The 23,412-nt window shown below is 41.3% G+C and overlaps 1 protein-coding gene across 1 annotated transcript in view; it reads right to left on the minus strand.

Moving 5' to 3' along the window:
• Nucleotides 1-23,412, minus strand: part of fam222aa (family with sequence similarity 222 member Aa) — a 174,129-nt gene that overhangs the window by 40,478 nt on the left and 110,239 nt on the right. The window contains exon 6 of the mRNA XM_055655363.1: nt 2,447-2,577. Within this exon, the coding sequence (XP_055511338.1) occupies nt 2,447-2,577 (131 nt within the window). The remainder of the gene's footprint in view (nt 1-2,446; nt 2,578-23,412) is intronic.

Here is a 23,412-nt window from a genome sequence, read left to right on the forward strand (position 1 = left end):
ATTAATCTCCTCTGCCTACACAAGAGCCATATTCCTGTAGCTACATAAAAGCACCTTAAAAGGCACTATCATATCTGCTTCCACCACTGTGACACCCACACTTGTGTAAAAAATCTTGCCCCAAACATCTCCTTTAAGCTTTCCTCCTCTGACCTTAAAACTATACCACCACATCTGTGACATTTCCACCCTTGTAAAAAGGTTCTGATTGTCTTCTTGATCTATGCACCTCATAACATTGTATACTTCTATTGTCCCCTTCAATTGTCCCCTCAGTCTCCAAAGTTCCAGAGAAAACAATCCAAGTTTGTGCAATCTCTCATGATAGCCAATACCTTGCAGGGAGGTTCGCTAGTGCTACTCTGGATTGTTTCAACTAGAGAGGTAGGGACATGGGAACCAGAGTTGTAGATTGGAAATTGGAAGGAGTGATGGGAAGGTAGAGGTGAGGACCAGTATGTCTCAAAGGAAGGACAGGCAGGGTGAGGTGAAGGTATATGGTGACACTGATGGGCTGAAATGTGTTTATTTCAATGCAAGGAGTATTGTGGAGAAAGCAGATGAACATAGAGCCTGGATTGACACTTGGGGCGAGGATGTTGTGGCCATTGTTATAGGTGGTTGCGGGAGGTACATGACTGGCAGCTCAATGTTCTGGGGTTTTGATGTTTCAGCTGTGATTGAGAATGCGGCAAAAGAGGTGGAGGAGTTGCACTACTGATCAGGGAGATTGTCACGGCGGCACGCAGAGAGGTCACACTGGAGAGTTAATTCCCTGAGGTGGTATGGGTGCTTACAAATAAGAAAAGTGCAAGTACTCTAATAGGATTTTACTATTCCCCCCCCTCCCTCTATAGCAAGCAGAATGTAAATATGTGGACAGATAGCCAAATGATGCCAAAGTAACAGGATTGTCTCAGTGGGTGAGTTTAACTTGCCCCACATTGAATTGGATTTGCTCAGTGCCGAAGGCGTAGATGGGCCAGAAATTGAGGTGTATCCAAAGAGATTTCTTGAAACAGTTTTTAGATGGTCCAATCAGAGAAGAGAACATACTAGACCTTGTGTTGGGAAATGAGTCTGGTCAGGCGACTGGCGTTTTAGAGGAAGAGCATTTTTATAGATAGTGAGAAGACTGGAATTTGTAGTTTGCCATACTCTAATTTAGCACCCTCCTGCAATGTTATTAAGCAGTAGCTCGGGAAGGTGCACTGGGAGCAATCATTGTTGGGAGAGTTCACATCTCACATGCGTGTCGTTTTAAGGCCAACTGATCGATATTCAGAACTGGTTTGTTCCAATAAGGAGAAGGAAAAAGGATGGCAAAATAAGGATTGGAGCTAATCGTAATTAGAACCTTGGTTGATGAAAGAGGTGGTAAATTTGGTCAAAAAGAAAAAGGAAGTGCATGCTGCCTTTAAGAGATTGGAATCAGGGCCTTTGATGAAATATTTTAAAAAGGTGAAAATAATTCAAGCAGGCAATTAGATATGAGGATTTCCAGCTACTTTTGCTCTGGCATTGTCCTACATTACAGTAACTCTACGTGTAGTTCCCAATAATTTTAGTTTAGAGATACAGCGCGGAGATAGGTCCTTCGGCCCACCGTGACAATGTAAACAAACTGAATACAATTTATAAAAATAATATTCAATCTTTCTCTTGAAATTGTACAGCTTTTGCTCATAACATTGAATTCAGTAACTTCATATATTAATCGTGCACACCATTATCCCTATGTTTTAAAACCTGGAACATGTTAGCACCCAAGAAAAGGGCAGTTGAGGTTAGCTCTTTAAAACCAAGTTCTTTAATCAGATTACGTTGCTGGGAGTCTATGTCTAGAATGATGGCACGGCTTTTTAAAATCTTCTGAGGATAAGCATGCCTGCGTGTTATCACTATTCCCCAATTTAATTTCAGACCTACAGTCTTTTCTGGTGCTATTATGCAAAGAGTCTGCAAATCCTTTTGTTCTTGTAATTCTTTTATTCAGGATGCTATTTAAAAATATATCATAAAGATTTTTGGTTTCCCTGTGTTTGCTGTTTTTGTCTCTCCACATTTCATATAGTACAAATATCAAAGTTCAAGACCAGCTACGCATTACAAACAGGCTGTTATTATTTTAGATTTCAACCCTTAATAGATACCCTATTCCATTTTCAATAAAGATAATTTTTCTTTTCTTTTTTTAAAACAAAAAGGGGTAACTATTCCATTCTGTCAACACTTCTATTCAAATATTTAGGCGGCTCCATTAAAATATCCCTTCGATGATTCAGGACAAAAATTCTTCCAATACAATTTTGGATGTTTGGATTTATTCATACAGGATCAAAGCACTCTGCATGAAAGGTCCAATCAAGATATGGAAGCACAAGCATCACCATGGCAGCAGTGTGCACAGATATACCCTATCAAACTGCAATCAAATTCCACTCACATTTCAGAGGCTCCAGCGTTTTATTGGGACATGACAAGCGCTGTGAAGGTGGGTTCTGTGTTCGTTGAAGACAGGCCAACATGATGGAGGAGCTGCGTCTATTCCCACAGTCAACGCCCTCAACTATAACACTGTTAAATGGAAGAAGAAAAATAAGAACCAATTACTTGCTTTTGAAAAAAAAAGGGTAATATTTCAATGATGTAGTGCAAAATTCCAGTTATAGAGGGCATTTAGTATTGAGTTAACAGCATCGTTATAGACTACTCCATTTTCTGCATGGAGATAAGTGAAATGTAAAAAAGGACATTTCTAGATTTTAACTCCAAACTCTATAAATGTAATAATTATTCCCAATCGGAAATAAATTAACCTCCATATATATTTGAAGTTTCATATAAAGCAGTCCAAAAGAAGTTCCGCATTTAAAGGCCTTTGAGGCGTTTATAGTAACAGCATTGGCTTAAGTATGATCCACTGCTGAACCTTTGAAAGGGCTAGTGCTTTCATTCGTTACTCTCTACTTAATTAACGATCAGGTCCAACTTATCTTGAAATCTTTTGCCAATTCATATTTCCTACGAACAATCTCTTCTTGGGCAGCTCCCCGGGATGAACAAATTACTTCTTTTTACTCCGAATTTATGGGATCTGAAGTGGATAATGAGGCCACATAATTCCACAAATGAAGCACATTGTGGCAGATTGTGTGGGTGGGATGGTGAATTGTGACACAGTCCGCTCCTTCTGTCATTTACAGAGTTGCTTGTGTTTTTAAGTTTCTTAATAACATCCCCACTGTTGCGGTCCCATGTTGACCCAGTCATGGGCATGTGATTCCCAGGATTGAGTTGAGAAGTTGCATTTCTTCAATGAGTCGTTGAGAACATCAATGATTTTCTTCTGTTCACCTCTCCTCCCATGTGGACAAGAATATTGTCTTTTCAGGAGTCTGAAGATGAACTTCAGCAACATCCGCCCTTACTGGATATGGAGTTATAGCAATTGATCCGCATTTTCCAGGATCTGGCTGTGAACTTTTAGGCCAGAGGACAATGTGGGGCACTGGGATAGTTTGACAGAGAAAAATGCTGGAGAAACTCAGCGGGAGTGGCAGCATCTATGGAGCGAAGGAAATAGGCAACGTTTCAGGCCAAAACCCTTCTTCAGACTGACGAAGGGCTTCGGTCCGAAACGTTGCCCATTTCCTTCGCTCCTTAGATGCTGCCGCAGCCGCTGAGTTTCTCCAGCATTGTCTACCTTCGATATTCTAGCATCTGCAGTTCCTTCTTGAACAATAGTTTAGCAGAGAACCTTTGCCTTGCAGATGTATCAAGTGTTTCTCTCGTAAGCTTCAGTGATAGTGTCGACCATAATTTGGAGTTCAGCCTCTGTGCAAGTGCAAATGCAAGCGTCAGCTGCATACTATTGCTTGATTACTGAGGTCAACTCTTTGCAGATGCTCCAAAATGAGAGTGGCTGACATTCTCCTTGAAGCATAGGAGTAAATGAGCTTGATATAACAACTTGTTTGCTAGACATTTCTGAAGGCATTCAGGGCAATTGTGGGCAGGTAGGATTAGCATAGATGGCACATTCTGGACAGCATGGACAAGTTGGGCCGAAGGGCCTGATTACATCCTGTAAGGTTCTGACTCTATATGCTCTATAACAGGGGTTTGCAATCTTGTTCTTCATAGGGGCCAGGACACAAGTCTGTGAGCGGATGGCGGGCCACATCTATCACGTGTACACATGGATCCCGCCCCGGATGGCAGGCATAAAATCACATGTTCACATAGATCGCGCCCCTTCGAGGATGCCACCGGGGAGCATTGGCCCCTAATTACGGGCGCTCACGAACATGGCGTACCTACGGATCATTGCCTTGGCTCTGTCTTGAAGACGGTGGCTCAAATATTCACACTCACTCGTCCCCGGCCTAATGACAACTCCGTTCCCGACAGTGAAGCCCAGAAACAGAAGTTTGCGCAGGATGAGGTACAGCCAGAGCTCGGTGCTCGGCCGCACTCAACAGCGCTCGCCGGCTCCACCAGTGCGGCCACCAGCGCAGACTTCCTTGTGTCACCTCGCGTTGGCGTTGCGGCCTCCGACCTGGGCGGTAACGGAGATGACGGAAATCTGCTGGCCGGATAATTACGGGAAAAAAATATATATGCCTGCGGGCCGGATGATTTTGGGTTAAGGGCCGCATTCGGCTCGGAGGCAACAGATTGCCGACCCCTGCTATATAATTTCCATAAAATAAAGCTAACTCATCTTGCACTGTTCCAAATTTGGAAATAGCCAAAATTGAAGGTCTGCAATTTCTTCAGAATAAATACCAAAACAAATGCTAAATCGAGATGTAGTGGAGGGGGCATAACAGAAAAGAAAATACAATTGATGTATCACTTCTATAGATATTAATATGTAAAGGCCGAGTAAATAACTCTCCATTTAAAAATGAGACACTTATTTCTAGGAATCACAAAATCCTTGAACTCCACAACAGAGATGTGAACAAACCCAGTATACATGGGACAAGTCATGCAGCAAGCATAATTTTACATCCAAGACATTGCTGTATTTGGAATCCCACTGAAGTAGCTCATAATGCACGACTAGGGTAATGAGCCACACAAGAAGATGCAAAAGATAAGTAGGCCATAAGACCCCTCGAGCATCCTCCATTATTCAATAAGATCATGTCTGTTCCGATCTTTGACCTTTCCAGCTACATTGCCATAAATCTCAATTCCCATGTAATCCAAAAATCTTTCTCAGTCTAGAATATATTTAGCAACTCAGCATCCATTGATCGCTGAGATACAGAATTCACTGCTTATTTGAATAATTTGTTTTGATTCAGCCCCATGAAAGTTATCTTTGCGAGAGACCATCATGTAATTTGATGGTCCATAGTACAAGACATCAACTAAGTTGCTTTGGACACGTTTTAATTTAAGATATTTGACTAGAATGGACACTTATCTATTAAATGTCTAAATGGCTGCTACATGCATTTGGTTACTTTTCTGCACATATAAGAAATTGAAAGTAACCTTAAGGCACAAAACATTGCAAAAATGGAGGAAAGAGGAGGGTGAAATGCTTTATCGAAAAGGTCTTGATGAACACAATGTTAAAATACGGACCATTAGATCTTAAACTCCAGTAAGTCCGAAAGCAAGGATTCCCAACCTGGGCTAAATTTACCAGGGGGTAAATTTGTTGATTCTGGATTTATACATATTTTTTCTCATTGACTGACTGTTTGGTTCTGGTATACTGGTATCTGTTCATCATTAGTTGTTCATAAATAAGTGAAATAACATTTTTATGTGCTATTAAAGTTGCCAGGGGTAAATGGGATGAAAAGGGTTGGGAACCCCTGCCCAAATGGATGGCTTTGTCACGAACAATAATTAAACAGGTAATAAACTGCATTTTTAAAACATTTTTTCCAAAACTTGTAATTTATATTTTCTTAACTTTGATCATTCCTTCATTGATAGGATTTACTTCCACTATTACCAGCTGCTCCATAAGAACTTGAGAGAAAAGAATACCTGATGACAAGTACACCAACTCTCCCTTTTCCTTGACTATTTATACCAGCGAAACACCAGAATTCTTGGACTAGACTCAAAAAAGGAATTAAGTCTTGAACACAGAGGTACTTTGCATTCTGCATTCAAATACTTGCAAATGTATTCAAAGTCTTTTTTATTTTACAGCAAAGGACTTTGAACCATTGTTTTCATTCCAAAGTACAATCTAGCTTCTATTATACCTACTTACTTGGATTATCCTTGATCTTGTTGTTTTAATATATTCTAAGGAATCTCTTACATGTCACCATCTCAAATAAACAAGTATAGCTAAATACCCATTAAATGCCATTTATTAACACAAAAAATCTCAGAGGTCCTATTGTGCTAATCAAGCATCACCTCCCCTCCAATACACATGCTGACAATACAATAATGCCATTCACATCCTCCCCAATCACTTTTAATTTTAAAGATACTGCAGTTTGATCCAGTATAATTAATTAACACATCATTTAAAAAAATAATATAATGAAATTAAATAGTTGCATTAAATAGTGATATTAAATTGTCAAGGTATATATGGAAATGTGCTTATTATTGGGACGTCATGGAAAATTTAACCATTCACATCCATGCCAGTTGAAAGAAAGCTACCCAATCTAATACCAGCACTTGATCTGCAAATCATAGCTCTAAGTAGACATCCAGACTCCCATTAAATGTGATGAGACTTTTAGACAGTGAATTTCAGACAGCTACCACCCTCTGGGTGAAATGATGTATCGTCTCTCCTCCAATTCTTCTTACAATTATTTCAAATCTATGCCCCTTGGTTTTTGACCCCTTTGCCAAGGGAAGCAGGCCCTTCCTAATTACTCTGTCCAGGCTGTTCAATTAAATTCTATTTACCTTCCTCTGTTCCAAAGTAAACAGCATCCAAGCCTCCTCAATTTTCCATCATAAAAACTTTCATGACACAGCTATGTCCTCACAAATCTCCCCTGAACTCTCATCTGTCTGTTAAATAAACAGCACAACAGTACACAACACTCATGCTATACTCTAACTGTTGTTGCGCACAAATCTAGCATAACATCTTGCTCTTCTACTTTAAGCTTCAACTAGTAAACCATAGTTTTTTGTGTGTGCTTTTTAAAACATCTTCTAATCCTTCTAACTTTCTGTAGACACACACACACACAGTCCTCATGTTCCTTCACACTTATCAACATCTGTCTGCTATTGCAAATGCCTTGTTTTTAATTAATTCTCAAATGTAATACCTCATACTTTTAATCCAATGTGCAACCTTTCTGCCAAACTAATCTAACCAACTATATCCCTATGAAGTCAAAAGCTCTTATTGAACTCATCAGAATTTGTACCCATTTACAAATAACTATAAGTGATGTAATGTTGTCCCCGAGACAGCTGCATAACAGGCATGGCTGATAGCTTCCATGTCTAAACTGTAAGCAGAATAAATCAGGATAGAGGGGAGTGGAATGTGCTTTGAACCATTTAACATCCAGAAATTATAGTTGTCACCAACAATCAAAGTCTAAGCTTTGAAAATACATAGACTAGAATGTTATATATCGTGCAAGTCATGTTAATATATAAAAACTAATGTGACTTTATGAATGTAACATTACATAAATTCACTGCATTTCTCTGAAAGATACAACTCATTAATACACAAAACAATGGGAATATTTCATCTTAAAACCAAGATTGAATCTGCTAAAAGCATTTCAAATGATTGCATACAACAATATTGGGAGAACAGACTAATCACACAAATACTTCCAATATGGACAAGTAAAAGTGAGTTTTTTTCTTTAAGTCACAGAGGTCATGATATGCAGTACAAATTGAATTCCTGTATAATACATAAGTTCCTTTCTCAAATGTACAGCATGATGAGATGGCCATAGGATCAGAACAAAAAGCTGCAATTAAGTTCCAATCATTTATATGACAGGCATGCCTGCTCTCACTTCAGAGATTCCAGCAATTGATTGGAGTGGCTCTAAAAGCCATGTAACCAGTTGTTCCAGACACTAATTGGGGAGGAAAATGCACCTTTACCAGCAACATTTCTAATTTTCCCCAGTTGAATTATAGCCAGGATCCATTTTCTTCAAGGGAAGGCTATTACATAACCATACTATTTTTTTGATTTTTTAAAAACCAGTGTCAGCAGTCTGCTTTTGGTGGTACCATGGAATCCAATCTATCTTTACAGAATAATAGAGGAGTTTCATGAAATCAAACTCCTGAAATTCTGATTCCATACAACACCAGGAGGCAGCCTCGCCAACAGACCGTCTTTTTTTGCGTCTTTTTATTATTTTTTGTGTGTTTTAAAAGTTTGTGTTCTCCGGTTTGTTTTATGGGGGAAACATTTTTTTCCAATCTCTTACTTTGCAGGAGATGTGATTGTTTTCCGGATGGTATCTCCAGTCGCCTTGCAGCCTTACATCATGGAACTGGAGGTCTTGCTCCGGACTGACTGAGCCCCACCTTGGGGACGTGGACTTGCCATCGGAGCTGATCCCTTGCCTGGGATCGACACTCCAACCGCGGCTTGCGGATTTCAACATCGCTAGGCTTGCAGTCTCAGGTAGAGACCGATGTAGGGAAGCTCCGGTCGCAGAAGATTTCGACCAGCCCTGACCCGAGGTAGATCGCCTGGCGCGGGGGAGCTGAGATCCCCTCGATGCAGGAGCTTGATCGCCCAGACACGGAGGGCCCACTGCCGGCTACGGGAGTCAAGATCACCCGTCAACGGAAGGTTTGAGGCCCCCGACCGCGTGAGAACAATAAAGGGAAGAGATTTAACTTTTTTTTGCCTTCCATCACAGTGACGGATGTGGCGGAGTCACTGTGCTGGATGTTCATGTTAAAATGTATTTTGTGTGTTTTGTTTCTTTTTAATGGTGTGACTGCATGGCAAATCAAATTCCTCGTATGTTGCAAAACATACTTGGCTAATAAAGTATGATTATGATTTCATATATGCCACTGACTACTTGGCCAAACAAAACATTTGAAAAAAAAAATCTGAATATTTCATGCATAAAAATATCTTCATTATAGAGTCAGAGCCATACAGCACAGCTCAATTCGTCCATGCTGACCAAACTGCCCTATCTAAGCTAGTCCCATTTGCCCACATTTGCTCCATATCCATCTCAACCTTTCCTATCTATGTACTTGTCAAGTGTCTTTTAAATGCTGCTATCGTACTTGCCTCAATTATCTCCTCTGACAACTCATTCCATAGACCCACAGATCATTTTCCGAGTGAAAAAGTTGCCCCTCGGGTTCTTATTAAATATTTCCCCTCTCACCCTAAATCTATGAACTATGGTTCTTGATTCCCCTAAAACAACTGTACTTGGATGCAGTGACACCATCAGTTATGCTTAATCAGGGAAAGGTTTTAAAAATAACTTAAAAAGAACAAGATTAAGAAGGGAACTTCAAACATGGGCATTTGAAGGCAGAGCTTCCAAACAAACTGGAGAGTTACTCCCTTAAGGGCCTGTCCCACAGGCGACTTTTTAGGCGAGTGCAGGAGAATCTGCGCTCGCCTCATGATCGCCACTTGTTCGCTGGTGGTCTCTGGTGAGTCTCGTTCATGGTCGCGAGGAGTTCCCGCATTCTGGGAACTAGTCGCTGCCTCAGTATGGTCGCAGCAAATTTTTCAAAATGTTGAACATTTTTCTGCGACCAAAAATTGGTCGCCATGGAGAAAATGAATAATCCTGTAGTCGTAGGTGCAGTGGTAGTGGGGTCGCTGTGTCGGTGTAGGTAGTCGAGGTAGTCGTAGGTAATTTTAGTTAATCCCCTTTGCTGACCGGGCATTTTCTTTGGCTCATTGGGGGGGAAAAAAACGTAAGCACGAGTTTTCAGAACCAAGGAAAACTGATTGGTAATGTTAAATGCCCGCTAAACTTCACAGCTGTGTATCTCTGGCTTATTAAATGTTGTCTGGCCTCTTAACAGTGTCTCCCCCCTTCTAAAGGACTTACCATACACTGTGCTAGCCATCTTAACCTTCCTGTTTATCGCGGTGTGTGTTTGTATCACCTTGGCTTTGGACCGTGTGAATTTCACACAGCGCTCCCCCACTTTCCCTGGCCCCGCTCTGTCTGTCTCTCTCTGGGTGTGTGGGGTGTGTGGGGTGTGTGTGTGGGTGTGTGTGTGTGTGTGTGTGTGGGTGTGAAAAGTCTGTGTGAAAAGTTGCCTAAGTGGGACAGGCCCTTTAGAATTCTCTAGACTTAACTACAAATGAATGTAAACAGCAGCTCCAGATAAAAAAAATGTTCAGCTGGTCTCAGATTTGAAAGGTAATTGGGTAGATAATTGTGAGAATTCCAAATTTCTGTTATTCATTAATAGCCTGAACTTAAAGATGTTCTGCCATCATCTTTAAGCCAGATATATATTGGTAAACTATAAGTTCATGCTTTGGTGCCATACTGTACACAATAACCATTTTGCAATAACACCCTGGGTCCTTTTACTACATTAGCAGGCAGTATATACATAAAAGTTGTCATTATCATGGTCTACGAAGGAGAATGTAATTGTTCGTAAAATTCTCCTCTTTTAAACAAGAAAATGTCACATGAAGATTTTCAGAGTCTCCTTAATGCTACTAATTAAAGTGACTGATTTTAAGAAACATTCTATTGCAAATAACGACATATCAGTTTATAAATTGGCTCAGGACCAATCTTTCCAGCTGGATTTCTTTTTGGAATTAGATGGCTTCAGCAAATTGCAACTACCTATCAAATTGCTATGTTTTGTTGGGGATAGAAGGATGGATTTGTTTATATCTAATGTTTCATCACATCCTAAAGTCATCCAAATGCTCTTTGCAATTAATTGCTTTTCAAAGTACAGACAATTGGATAAGCAAACATATGATCAATTTACCCTTTATAGCTTCTTGCAAACAATGACAGATGACTAGATAAATAAAAATACTGGAACATTAACAAAAGTAGAAAATCCTAAAAACAAATTGAGGAAATCTAGTCTCCACTTTTCCCCCAAAAAAAGCTCCACCAAATTGCAGATAATGCAGACAGATGAAATCAGAGCTATGATTGGAAAGACTTAAAAATGTCTATGTTATTGCAAAATCTGTATCTTGTCCTCAGCCATATGATAGTTCACATCCTTTAAGTGCAAATAGTCCTTTAAGTACTTAAACTCATTACTGAAAAGAAACAGATCTAAGAGAGATAGGTTGCACAAGTCAACTCTGCCCTAAACTACTTCCACCAAATCTAGCTATTACAGAAACCCCCAGACAGATCAGCCATGATTGAAGGGCAGAGTAGACTTGATGGGCCAAATGGCCTAATTCTGCTCCTGTCACTTATGACCTGGCAGAGGTTCAAAAGTGAGTGTCAAAATAATGTGTGGAAAAGTTCCAGCAGTGCGGTCAGTGACTCTGGGAGGGACCAGACTGTCCCGAACTCTGCTGCAGCTGACGGGGACGTACACATGTGACCGCTGCCCGGAGCCACGGCCCCACTCCACCCAGCCCCACGTGTGGGCACTGCAGGTGTGTGTGGGGGGGGGGGGGGGATTGGGGGCTGTCCCGAGGGATGCGCTCCTTCAGCCGCTTACACCTTGGTGCTCGGGTTCAGAGCAAAGATACTAGAGCATTTGGTTCAGAGCGCTCAGTCACCCTCAAGCCCCGGGCTGTCGTGGGCCCAGACTTGCCCTCAATCAGCCGGCAAGCTGCTCTTTCGCAAGTCAGTGAGCAGCAGTGATTTTGGCGGTTTTCACCCATGGTTGCCCCTAGTTCCACAATTTTTTACAGCACAAAAATTGGCTATTGTGGCAGTTTTTAACAGGTGAGAACATATGTGTTGCGTGTGTTACTAGTGTATGCCGGAAGCTGCCTTGCACTCCAGAAGGATTGAGCTACTCCGTGCGTCATGCCCTTTGACTGGATGTCCTTATCTCCAACCACCCTATATAAGCAGTTGATTTATTTTGCTCAATCTTATTCCATTTTACCTAAAATAACCCAGTCTTTTCACCATCTTTAATTCTAAATTATTTTTACTTTGAATCTATGCTGTAGTTGCCGCACAGTTTGCCAATTAGAATTATAGAATTCATAAGAGGAGGTCATTTGACCTTGCTGCCTGTAATTTCTCAGAGCTTTTCACTTATTCCCTTTGCCCTTTTCTCCCCCCTAATACATATTCAAAAAGTGAGGGAGCCTTCAGTTCCCACTGTTGAATATAGTTGGTCATTAACTATCGTTAACTACAGTACACATAAAAAAGTTGCCCCACCTCCTCCAACCCTTGTTCTTTTGAGAGTCAGACACAAATATTCAAGGCCACGGTCATTCTGACATTACACTCAAAATTATGTTCCGACTTTTGTCAAAGGTCAGACATGAAACTACGTATGTCATTAAACTTGCTCCCAAGGTAACCAGAACAGGTGCAGCCGAAAATACTAGCACAATCCACGTGTTTATTTTAATATCTCTCATGCCTGCTTGAAGATTTAACATTCAACAATTAAACCGATAAAAGCTGTAATCTACAACTCCATTCTAGTCAATAAATAATGTGGTTCTTGATAGAAGATAGTCAAACCAGATGTACATTAAATTGGAGAGCAGCTCACACACACTAGAATAATTCACAGGAAATTATCCAGACAAATCTCATGATTAGCAAATTGAATTTGGTTTGGTCAAATAGTGACATTTCATTGCTAAACTAATCCTACAATACAAGCCTAATTTTCACCCTAATGCTCTGCAATATTTATTTGCATATGTTACCACAATCCTTGAATTCCAAGGCACCTCACTAGGTAAGATTTTATAGTTTGATTTTATCAAAAAAATTGTTGGCAGATTTTGCAGAATTGAATAATCGTGTTATAGAATATGTAATCACAGCAATTATGTTCCTGCTGTTTCTAAAGCTCCTTTTATGTCACCACTCGAACTAAAACATCACAATGGATAGAACTTAAACTTAATGGACAAAGTCCATGGTGATGTATAGGATTTTACAGGAATACTCAGAGCACGATGACACACGAGTGTCAAAATGCAGCAAAAAAGGTCAGGAAACACCAATACATTGAATCAGTCATTCAGCACAGAAACAGCCCCGTCTGCCCAATATGTCCATGCTGACCAAGATGTCTTATCTACTCTCACCCTACCTGCCTGCGTTTGACCCATATCCCCTAACCCTTTCCTATCCATGAATCTGTCCAAATGTCCTTTAAATATTCTTGTAGTATCAGTGTCAACTACTTCCTGAAAATATATACCATTGATACCAATAGATCATTGATACAAAACCTTGCAGCACACTGCGTATGTTTGACTGGATAATATCCACGACTTGAAATCAATTTTTTTGAAATATCTACATAATTGGTCACAATTCCCCTCAGCATTATCTATCCTCCAACTTGATGTCAGCTTCAGCTATGATTCCACTGTAATGGCTTAAATTAAACGAACAAATGAGGTCTATGTTTCTATGTCCTAGTATCAACCTCTGTCGAACAGCACTACCCGTTCTCCATTGCTGTAATTATTCACTTTTGTAACTAGCTTGCTCTCTGAATGCCAATGTCAACTGCTAGTGAACCAGCAGCAAATCCTGTACATTAGAGACTCTCAATCAATGGTAAACAGTCCAGTCAACGTCTACATCAACAGCCGACCCATCCCATTGAGCAGCTCCGTGTAAAGTTTGGGATTCTTTTCCTATTGCATAGCAAAGTCTTTCTCTCTCTCCAATTTCACCTTCATACTAATTCAGATCAAACCATTGGTTATTTGTCCTAATATTTCTTGGGCCGTTTCAAATCACATATGCCACAGTACTATTTGAGCTGCTGGGACACGTTTCAAATCACAGGTCAACACTGTTTCCTCAACTAATACATTTAAAACAAATTGCCTGGTCTTTTATCTCTCTGCTCTTCGTGGAATTTCTTTGTAAATATCTGCCATGTCTGCTTACATTATTCCAAGTTAATTCTGCAATTCTTCATTGTGAAAGCAGACTATTAAATGGTAGGAAATCATTTTATCATAGAAAGAAATTAAAACGTTAGGGTGGAAAGAAAAAAGTCTACCAAAACAATGGAAAAAAAATGCAAGAAATCAGAAATAAAAACAGAAAATACGGGAAACATTCAATAGGTCTGGCAGTGTCTGTGGAAAGAGAAACATAGTTAATATTTCTGAATAAAGAACATTTTAGATTTGATGAATGATCTTTGACATGAAACATCAACTCTGTTTCCACAGATCCTTCCAGAAGTGCTGAGCAGTTCCACCATTTTCTATTTTTAGGCCACCAGCTAATTAGCTAATAGATTCATGTCAATTCAAAATTCCAGTGATGATTGACAGGCTGAGATCACAAGCTGAAAAAAAAAAAATCACACACCACATATTAAAAAAGCCAGTGTGCCTTGACTTGCACATCGGTAAAAGTACTGAGCTAGAAGCTTATTTACAGTTTGATACTTGTTTCACTGATCTAAATTTAAAAAAAATCAAAGAGTTACAAAATAAGCTGAGATTCAATACCTGTACATACATGCATCAGATAGCAAGTCTTTCCAAAATTAAAATTGTTATTAAATATCTCAAAATGTTGATTGGTCACATGAGCTTTGAGAGGCATGTAGGACCTATGAAACCCAGTACGAAAAACTTAATGTTGAATAATTTGCAGCAACCAGTCCAGTCCCCTTTCTGATCTATAGTTCCCACAAAACTGGTAATCCACGTGTTTATAGACATCCATTCATTTGCTTGTCAATCATACAATCTTTATTGTTGCAGGGGACTTTAATCAGGTGGACCTACGGGCCGCACTCCGCAAATTCCACCAGCATGTGCAGTGCCCTACCAGGGGCTCAAACACGCTGGATAAAGTGTACACCAACATCAAGGACGCCTACAGAGCTCTCCCCTGCCCATCCCTGGGACAATCCTATCACCTCTCACTGTTTCTACTGCCTGCATACAAACCCCTCATCCGCAAGACCAAACCTGCAATAAGGACGGTCAAAATATGGCCCGAGGACGCCACCCTACAACTCCAGGACTGCTTTGATCGCACCGACTGGGACCTTTGTACAACAGGCAACCAGTGGTACAGAGGTAGACTTGGAGGAGTACACATCCACTGTGCTCTCCTACATCAACTGCTGTGTGGAGACAGTGGACAAGCAAATAAAGAGGTTCCCAAACCGGAAACCCTGGATGAACAAGGAGGTTCAGGATCTGCTAAGGGTACGCAACAATGCCTTTAAATCCAGGGACATTTCTGCCTACAGTGCGGCCAGGTCGAACCTGAACAAAGGCATAAAAAAAGCCAAAGACATCCACAGGCAGAGGGTGGAAGACCACTTCAATACCACGGACACCAGAAGCATGTGGCAGGGTGTCAGGGACATCACTGACTACAAGAGCAGCCCCGCCTGCCCCCATGGTGATATCACACGGGCCAACGAACTAAACACCTTCTTTGCCCGCTTCGAAACTGGCAACACCACCAGGAGTGGAATTACCCCGGCCATGGCAGAGGGACAGGCCTTAACACTGAGCACTCAGGAGGTACAGTGCGCTCTGCATAGGATCAATCCACGTAAGGCTGCAGGCCCGGATGGAGTCCAGGGAAGGGTACTAAAGGACTGTGCTGTACAGCTGGCGGAGGTATTCACGAGAATCTTCAATCTGTCTCCATCTCTGGCAATGGTCCGCAAGTGCCTGAAAACAGCCACCATAGTGCCGGTGCCGAAAAAGTCTAAAGTCACCAACCTGAACGACTACCGCCCGCCCTAACCCCAATCCCAATGAAGTGCTTCGAAAGGCTGGTCCTCTCCCACATCAAATCCAGCATCCCTGCCTCACTGGACTCTCATCAATTTGCATACAGGGCAAATAGATCAACAGAGGATGCCATCTCTCTGGCTCTTCACACTGTCCTGACTCACCTGGACAGGCAGGGCACGTACGTGAGGATGCTCTTCATTGACTATAGCTCTGCATTCAATACAGTCATCCCCACCAAGCTCACCACCAAACTCCACCAGCTAGGCCTCAGCTCACCGATATGTGATTGGATCCTGAACTTTCTGATGGAGCAACCGCAGGCAGTGAGACTGGGCCCGCACTTGTCCTCCACTATCACCCTGAGCACCGGCACACCACAGGGCTGTGTACTAAGCCCCATGCTCTACTCCCTCTTCACTCACGACTGTGTTCCTGCATTCGACACCAACACCATTGTGAAGTTTGCAGACGACACAACAGTGATTGGTCTGATCACCAACAGTGATGAAATAAAATACAGAGCGGAGGTGAAGAACCCGGCGGACTGGTGCGCACGTAACAACTTGTCACTAAACACCTCCAAGACCAAGGAGTTGATTATTGACTTTAGGAGGTCCCATAATGGAGAATACGCCCCAATCTCCATTTACGGGGAAAGTGTGGAGAGAGTGTCCAGCTTTAAGTTTCTGGGCACTCACATTTCAGAGGACCTCACATGGTCCACCAACATCGCTGCACTGGTCAAGAAGGCACAGCAACGACTGTTCTTCCTGAGGACATTAAAAAAGACTGGTCTGCCCCAACAGCTGCTGACAACGTTCTACTGCTGCACCACAGAGAGCATATTAACGTATGGCAGAGAGGAGAGTTCTTCAGCACGTCGTCCACAGAGCGCAGAGGATTGGGAAACAGCTACCAGCCTTGGAGGGCATCTACCACACACGGTGCCTCAGGAAGGCCGTCAGCATCCATAAAGACTCCTCACACCCTTGTAACGGACTGTTCGAACTACTTCCCTCCGGCAGACGTTACAAGGCCTTCTACGCCCGAACCTCCAGACTCAGAAACAGCTTTATTCCCAGAGCTATAGCGGCTCTGAACCGGCCCTGCTGAGTGCCCCCCATCCCCCCCTGGACTGTCTCCCTCGGATGGTCACGTCACACAGCTTATTTATTTATTTTACTTTTCTTTCACATCGGTTGGAAGCTGCATACTAAATCTCGTTGCACTGATGTGCAATGACAATAAAATATATTATTATTATTATTATCAAGGAAAGAAAAGGTAAGCAAATCTTACATTACCCTTATTGACCCTTTCAACTGCAGAGCACAAAGACAAAGCAAATTAAAAATTAAAAAAAATTAAGTAGTTCTTTCCAAGTATGATTAAGTATAATTAAACTATTGAGCAAATCTACTTGCCGTAAGAAATTGTATCGAAGGTCAAATTTTACATTATCCTTATTTGACCCTTTCAACTGCAGGGCACAAAGATAAAGCAAATATAAAGGGGGAAAAAAATCAAGTAGTTATTTCCAAGTATGATTAGGCATAATTAAACTATAGAGGCCCACTCCAATCTTCTAACTCATTAAACTGAATTACTAGGGGCCTAGAATGTCTCAAGCTAGTCAATTAATACAAAAAAATGTCAGCAGTTTCAGCTAAAAAAAAAGCAAGCAATTGTATATGCAAATTTCCCCACAAATTTTGTCTACATTACTGTAATAGAAACTATGTTAAGCAATCAGTCATCTCTCTATTCAACTGTTTTGCAAAAAAGTCCTCTTACTAATACTGTAGAGTTACATGTTGATATTTTGTTAAAAGTTCCACCGGCATATTCCTGTTGTCAAATTAGTCAAATATCCAAACATTGACTGTACAAACGAACTACAGTAACCTGGTTGACACTGGAAGTAATTGAGCAGACAAGAAGAGGGACCTTCGACCCCAGGAGCAGAAGTGCTCATCTTCTAAAGTAGTAGGTCAGTGATCATACCAGCCTGATGTTAAAGGATGTACAATATTGAAATTTACAGATATTATTTAAAATTCAAGGCTGGGAAACCAAAAAATGTTGCATTAAATAAGGAAGTCAATGTAAAAATCAAACATATTTTGTTCATTTAGTGACCTTTGTTTAAATAATGGTGTTCACTGGTTGACTTGGGAATTAATCTACAATCTTAGGCTTTGCGGGAAGCGGCTGACATGAGCGAGGCCGGCCGCCAATTGTACCAAGACTATTGGCCATTCCTTCTACTGCCTTAAACTCTAGAATTCTTCTCTTTGCTTTATGATGCTCATTTAAACCATTACCAGATGTGCCAAATTCTCTTTACTGATTTTACATTTTGTTTGATACCACTTGGTTTTAGAGGGATACTAGAACAAATGCGGACCCGTTGGGCCCCGTCCCCAATAAAATATTCCACCACTGACCCATAGCCCCCAACTGCTCAGGCACGGTTGAGGGGTTCCCGTTGTGACGCGAGTCACGGCAACCCTCCCCCAACTGCGCCCCAACTGAGTTCTTCACATATATTTTAGGTGGAGATTTATTTTGCCTCTAGTCATTCAAGTATTTTTAAAAAGAGAACTGTATGATAGTTGTGGAAAAATAACATGGGGTTGCGTGGAAAGCAGGACAATGGGAAGGATAGGACGGCTGCAGTATGAACAGATCCATACTGGAGATAATGGCTACATTATCTCCAACTGCACTATAGAAGTTCTACAATTAAGCAATGGCATTTTACAATCGGGATAATTCACTATTTAAGTTAAGCACAATGTGAATCAAGCCACAAAAAAGCAACAAACAAGCAATTCAATTCCCTGGAGGAAGTGTGAGAGGAAGCAAGACTAAGATAAATGCATGCAACTTTACCCATAGATATGGCAAAATACCATTTCCAATAATGTTAGAATGAAGACAGCAAATTAGATCTCTTTTCCCCCTTTTACCAGACACTTCTGATTGAAAACAGCAAACAGACTTGCAAAACAATTGTGAAAAGGTGGTCTCCAATACCCTCAGGCACGTGCCGTGAGTAATTACTCAGGGTAGGTAGTCAGTCGGCTTTTAAAAAATCTTAAACCGCGCATGTGCAGATTGTTCTCCTCTCCGTAAGCTGTCAGTCGACTTTTATAAAGTCTTCAAAAGCCATATCTCTTAATAAAGTACCATATTTCCCTGCAATGAAGACGCACCCGTGTCGAAGACGCACCCCCATTTTGGAGGCGGTGGGTGGGGGAAACTTTTAAATCTCATCCCTGTATGGGGACCCGACCTTTCCCCGTCGGGTCTCCGTTGCCGTTGGGGCCTAGCACCGTGGAGTGGCCTCCAACCGGAACGACCTGGGGGTTCAAGTCACGGAGCCGGCGGAGCTGCGGACCTACCATCGTGGAGCTGGCCAGCTTCGGAGCGTGGAGAGCTGCGGTGGCGCGCTGCTGCGACCCGACTCCGGTGGATGGTGACACCGGGAGCTCGCGGGTCCCCGGTGGGAGACCGCTTTGCAGGGCACTGGCAACGGCGACTTCTCCCGCCCGAATTGCGGGGTTGAGGATGACCTGGAGCGGGGCCTTACATCGCCCGGCGCGGCTTTAAATGGCCGCGGACTTGCTAGCGCCCGCCGGGGGCTCCAACATCAATACCCGGAGCAGAGCCTTACATCGCCCAGTGCGGCTTTAAATGGCTGTGGGACTTGCTAGCGCCCGCCGAGGGCTTTGACTTTGACTTCGGGAAAAGAATGGAGAGCAGGGGAGAGATAAGACTTTGCCTTCCATCACAGTAAGGAGGAAATTCAGTGATGGATGTTTGTGTAAATTGTGTTGATTGAACCTCATGTGAGGTTCAAATGACAAATAAACGGTATTGTATTGTAATTGCTAAATTTTGAAAGAAGGCTGGCTGGACATAGAATTTCTCACGATCAAAAAAATAAAAATAAAGAAAGTAACAATTCAATTTGCCCAAGGCTTCCAAATCTCCTTCATTCTGAATTAGTGAAAGGGTGGGGGGTGGACGGTGATGGCAGGTGGAGAGATGGTGGGAAAAACGGGAGCACACGGGGACAAATTGAATCAGTTGTGATCTTAATGAATGACACTAGTTCAAGGGACCAATTGGAGGGAGAGTTCCATTCACATCGCATGGGGAGTCTTGTCAGGGGTAAAGTTGTGGGGAGGGCATGAGCGTTGAGAAGGAGGGGGTCGGGGATCATGCCAGTAACTCACTCACTGCTGTTCCTACTGGCACTCCGGCAAGGGATGTAGCTCGGGTGGCTGTGAGCGGCCGCCGGGACCGGACAGCGGAAGAGGCCGCCACCTCAGCGCCTTCTGCCGGCCCGCTCACCTCTGGCAGTGCTCTCCGTCTGAACATCTCTCACCTGCCACTCGCCAGCCTCGCTCATGTCAGCCGCTTCCCGCGAATCCTTAAATTCCAACTGCCGCCGGGAACAGGACATGGCCTCACTTGCTGCGCTGGGTGACATTGCATGGCATTCACTGCCTGGTCCGTGACTTTCATTGTAAACCGGACAGTGAGGGGACCAGCTCAAGAGCGGGTCAGCGGGCGATGGATAACAGGACAGCGGGCGGTGGAGCTTACTCCTGTGTCAGCGCGAGTAACCTCAATTGGTCCCTCGATCGCGCTGACACAGGAGTGAGCTCCACCATCCCCTCACTGTCTGGTCTACATTGAAAGACACGGACCGGGTAGTGAATGCCATGCAGTGTCACCCAGTGCAGAAACTTGCGCTGCGCATGCGCAGTAGGCTGCTGTATATGCGCAGTACGCAGTCCACGATGCAAAGGCAGAATTTCAGCTGCCTTCAGCTCCCCTTGACATTGAAGGCTTGAAGCAGTGTCGACGGCACGTGAGCTGCACGTGCTTTCGCATGTTACATGTACTGCGGATGAAAGGTACGGGAGAATTGTGCCTAGAGATCGATCTCTCAAGTAGGCATCATTCTCCCTTGCCTTTACTATTTATATTTAATAATTACCATTTTATAATTTTAGTCAGTGTAGGCAGTGCCTACCTTGCCTACCATGACGGCACATGCCTAAATACCCCATCATGTTGTGTAAATTTAAACTCGAATTATTGGTTTTCAAACTTCAAATCAGTCAACAGAACATTGGACTCTGAAATCACTCAGTGTACTCCAAAGTGGCTGTTCAATTGCGTTAGAACTACTGAAGCCAAATGCATGGTTTGTCTTTGGAAATTACAGTTAATTGATAAAGATCTACTAACGTTACTTTAATATTTCAAATTACGTATTATATTTCTCATGTCTATTATCCTATTTGTCCTTGGCAGATATGACAACAGTTTTAGTTTTAGATTACTTTCCACCTAATCTTTAGTCAAAACCTCGGAATAAGCATTATTAATGGCTCTTACTTTATATTATGTAAAGTGAAAGGATTGGTAGTTTTTAAGAAATTGGGGTTTGAGAGAAACCAATTTTATAGCACTTTGTGCTTGGTTATAGTAAAACATTTATTGCATTTTCAATTATTCCAATGTTTCAGATGTCCATGTCAATAACAGTCTAAATAAACAAGTCAAAATCTCCATTGTTTAATTTCAGTATGATCCAAACTAACTCTTCACCTTCCAAAAGGACAAACTTGGCGATATGCTATACATTAACTATTTGGTCAAGTTTGATAAATAAGTGAATTTACTTTATTTCTCACAAAATGGAATATATCAAATGTCAAAATGGAAAAACCTGTTTTATTTGAAATGTTTCAATTCATCATTCCGATCACTAGGATGTCAGATTGATAAAATTAAAATTGAAACAATGTCCTTTTTAAATTACATACAGATTCTTTGAAGGTTTTGTGTATAATGTGCTTATGGCAGACTCCAAAAGATTACACAAATAACCTTCCAACACATCAACTTAATGTTACAGATTGCCCGAATTTACCAGATCTAGATATTAAGCATATGGTGTACATTGCTTGCACGTCTGAAACTTTAGGTGGGCAAATCCTTATCTTGAGGTTTTGCCCCCTATTTCAAAACTCCCTTGTCAGGAGAGAACATTTTTGTTCATGACTGTTGTCATGCTATCTAAGAATTATGTATTGTTCAATAACATCACCTTTCATTCAGTTGAATTCCACTGTGTATAGGCCAACTCCACTAAAATCTTTCCTTAAATCACCATTCTTATCCAGGAATCTCACTGGTAAATAGATTATAGATGTCAGCTGAATCACAAAGTACTATATGTCTAAAGCAATTTGCATGCTGAGAGAAAAGGCATAAATGTTCCTTTTGAAAAAAATGTCAACCAATGTTAGGTTATCAGGCTGCATTGAATTTTCCAGCACTTCCACAATGAAACTATAACTAAATTATGCAGTAAAAGAATGTAAATTTACCATCAGATTTAAAATTTAATCTGCTCGTCAGGTATGTTTTCTCTATTATCAGGAAAAATACTGAACAACATAAGAGAAATACTGCAACTGAAGAAATGATTTTGCAACAGAGTCAAAGCATTCAGAGCCCAAGATTCAAAAGTACAAAGCATGATTACTCCTGATATTACATTGCTGGAATTTTCAATGTTAATACTAATTCTATGGAGTAAATGTTATTCATGATGGAGCCTGCCTTTATGTCCAGATACATGATTGTGGATTATTTACATTATGTGTATGGCAATACCTACACAAATATTATTGGATCCTTACAAAAGATTGTTTAAAGCAGAATTAAGAAATTCCATAGCTATCATATTTTCACACAAATTCCCAATTTTCCCATTTCAGGTAATACTAGGTTAAATGTGCTTAGGACTCATTTGAAATGTGATTATTTCTCATTTCAGTTAAAAAAAAACAATGAGAACATCTTTTATATTTTGAAAAACCAAAGCAATGAGAACATCTTCTATATTTTGGTACTTTGGCCTGCTAGTCAGAGATCCAGCACACATCTTCAAGGAGTACAGAGATATTCCGTTTTTTCAAAGGTGACACATTTGAAGGAGTTTTAACATTTGAATGAATGAATAGGTTTATTGGCCAAGTGTGTACACATACAAGGGATTTGCCTTGGTGCTCCGCTCGCAAGTAACAACAAGAGTAAACAATTAAGAATAACACTTAAAACATTAATTATGATGCACTAGAAATGCTGAAAAAGGATGCAGGGAGAAGAAAATAAAGTAGCTGAAAAAGTTGTCTTTTCATATTTTCTCAGTTGAATTGTCATATTTTGATACTACAATTTTCAGAAAACTGAAATGAATCAGTTTTTAAATTCACCACCATAAAGATGCAGTTGTATAATTACAGTGCCCTGCATAATGTTTGGGACAAAGACCCATCATTTATCTATTTGCCTCTGTACGCCACAATTTGAGAATTGTAATAGAGAGAAGAAAAAAAATCACATGCGGTTGAAGTGCTCATTGTCAGATTTTAATAAAGGCCATTTTTATACATTTTGGTTTCACCATGTAGAAATTACAGCTGTGTTTATACATAGTCCTC

This window comes from Leucoraja erinacea, chromosome 25, assembly GCF_028641065.1.
Source record: "Leucoraja erinacea ecotype New England chromosome 25, Leri_hhj_1, whole genome shotgun sequence".
NCBI classification, from domain to species: Eukaryota; Metazoa; Chordata; class Chondrichthyes; order Rajiformes; family Rajidae; genus Leucoraja; species Leucoraja erinaceus.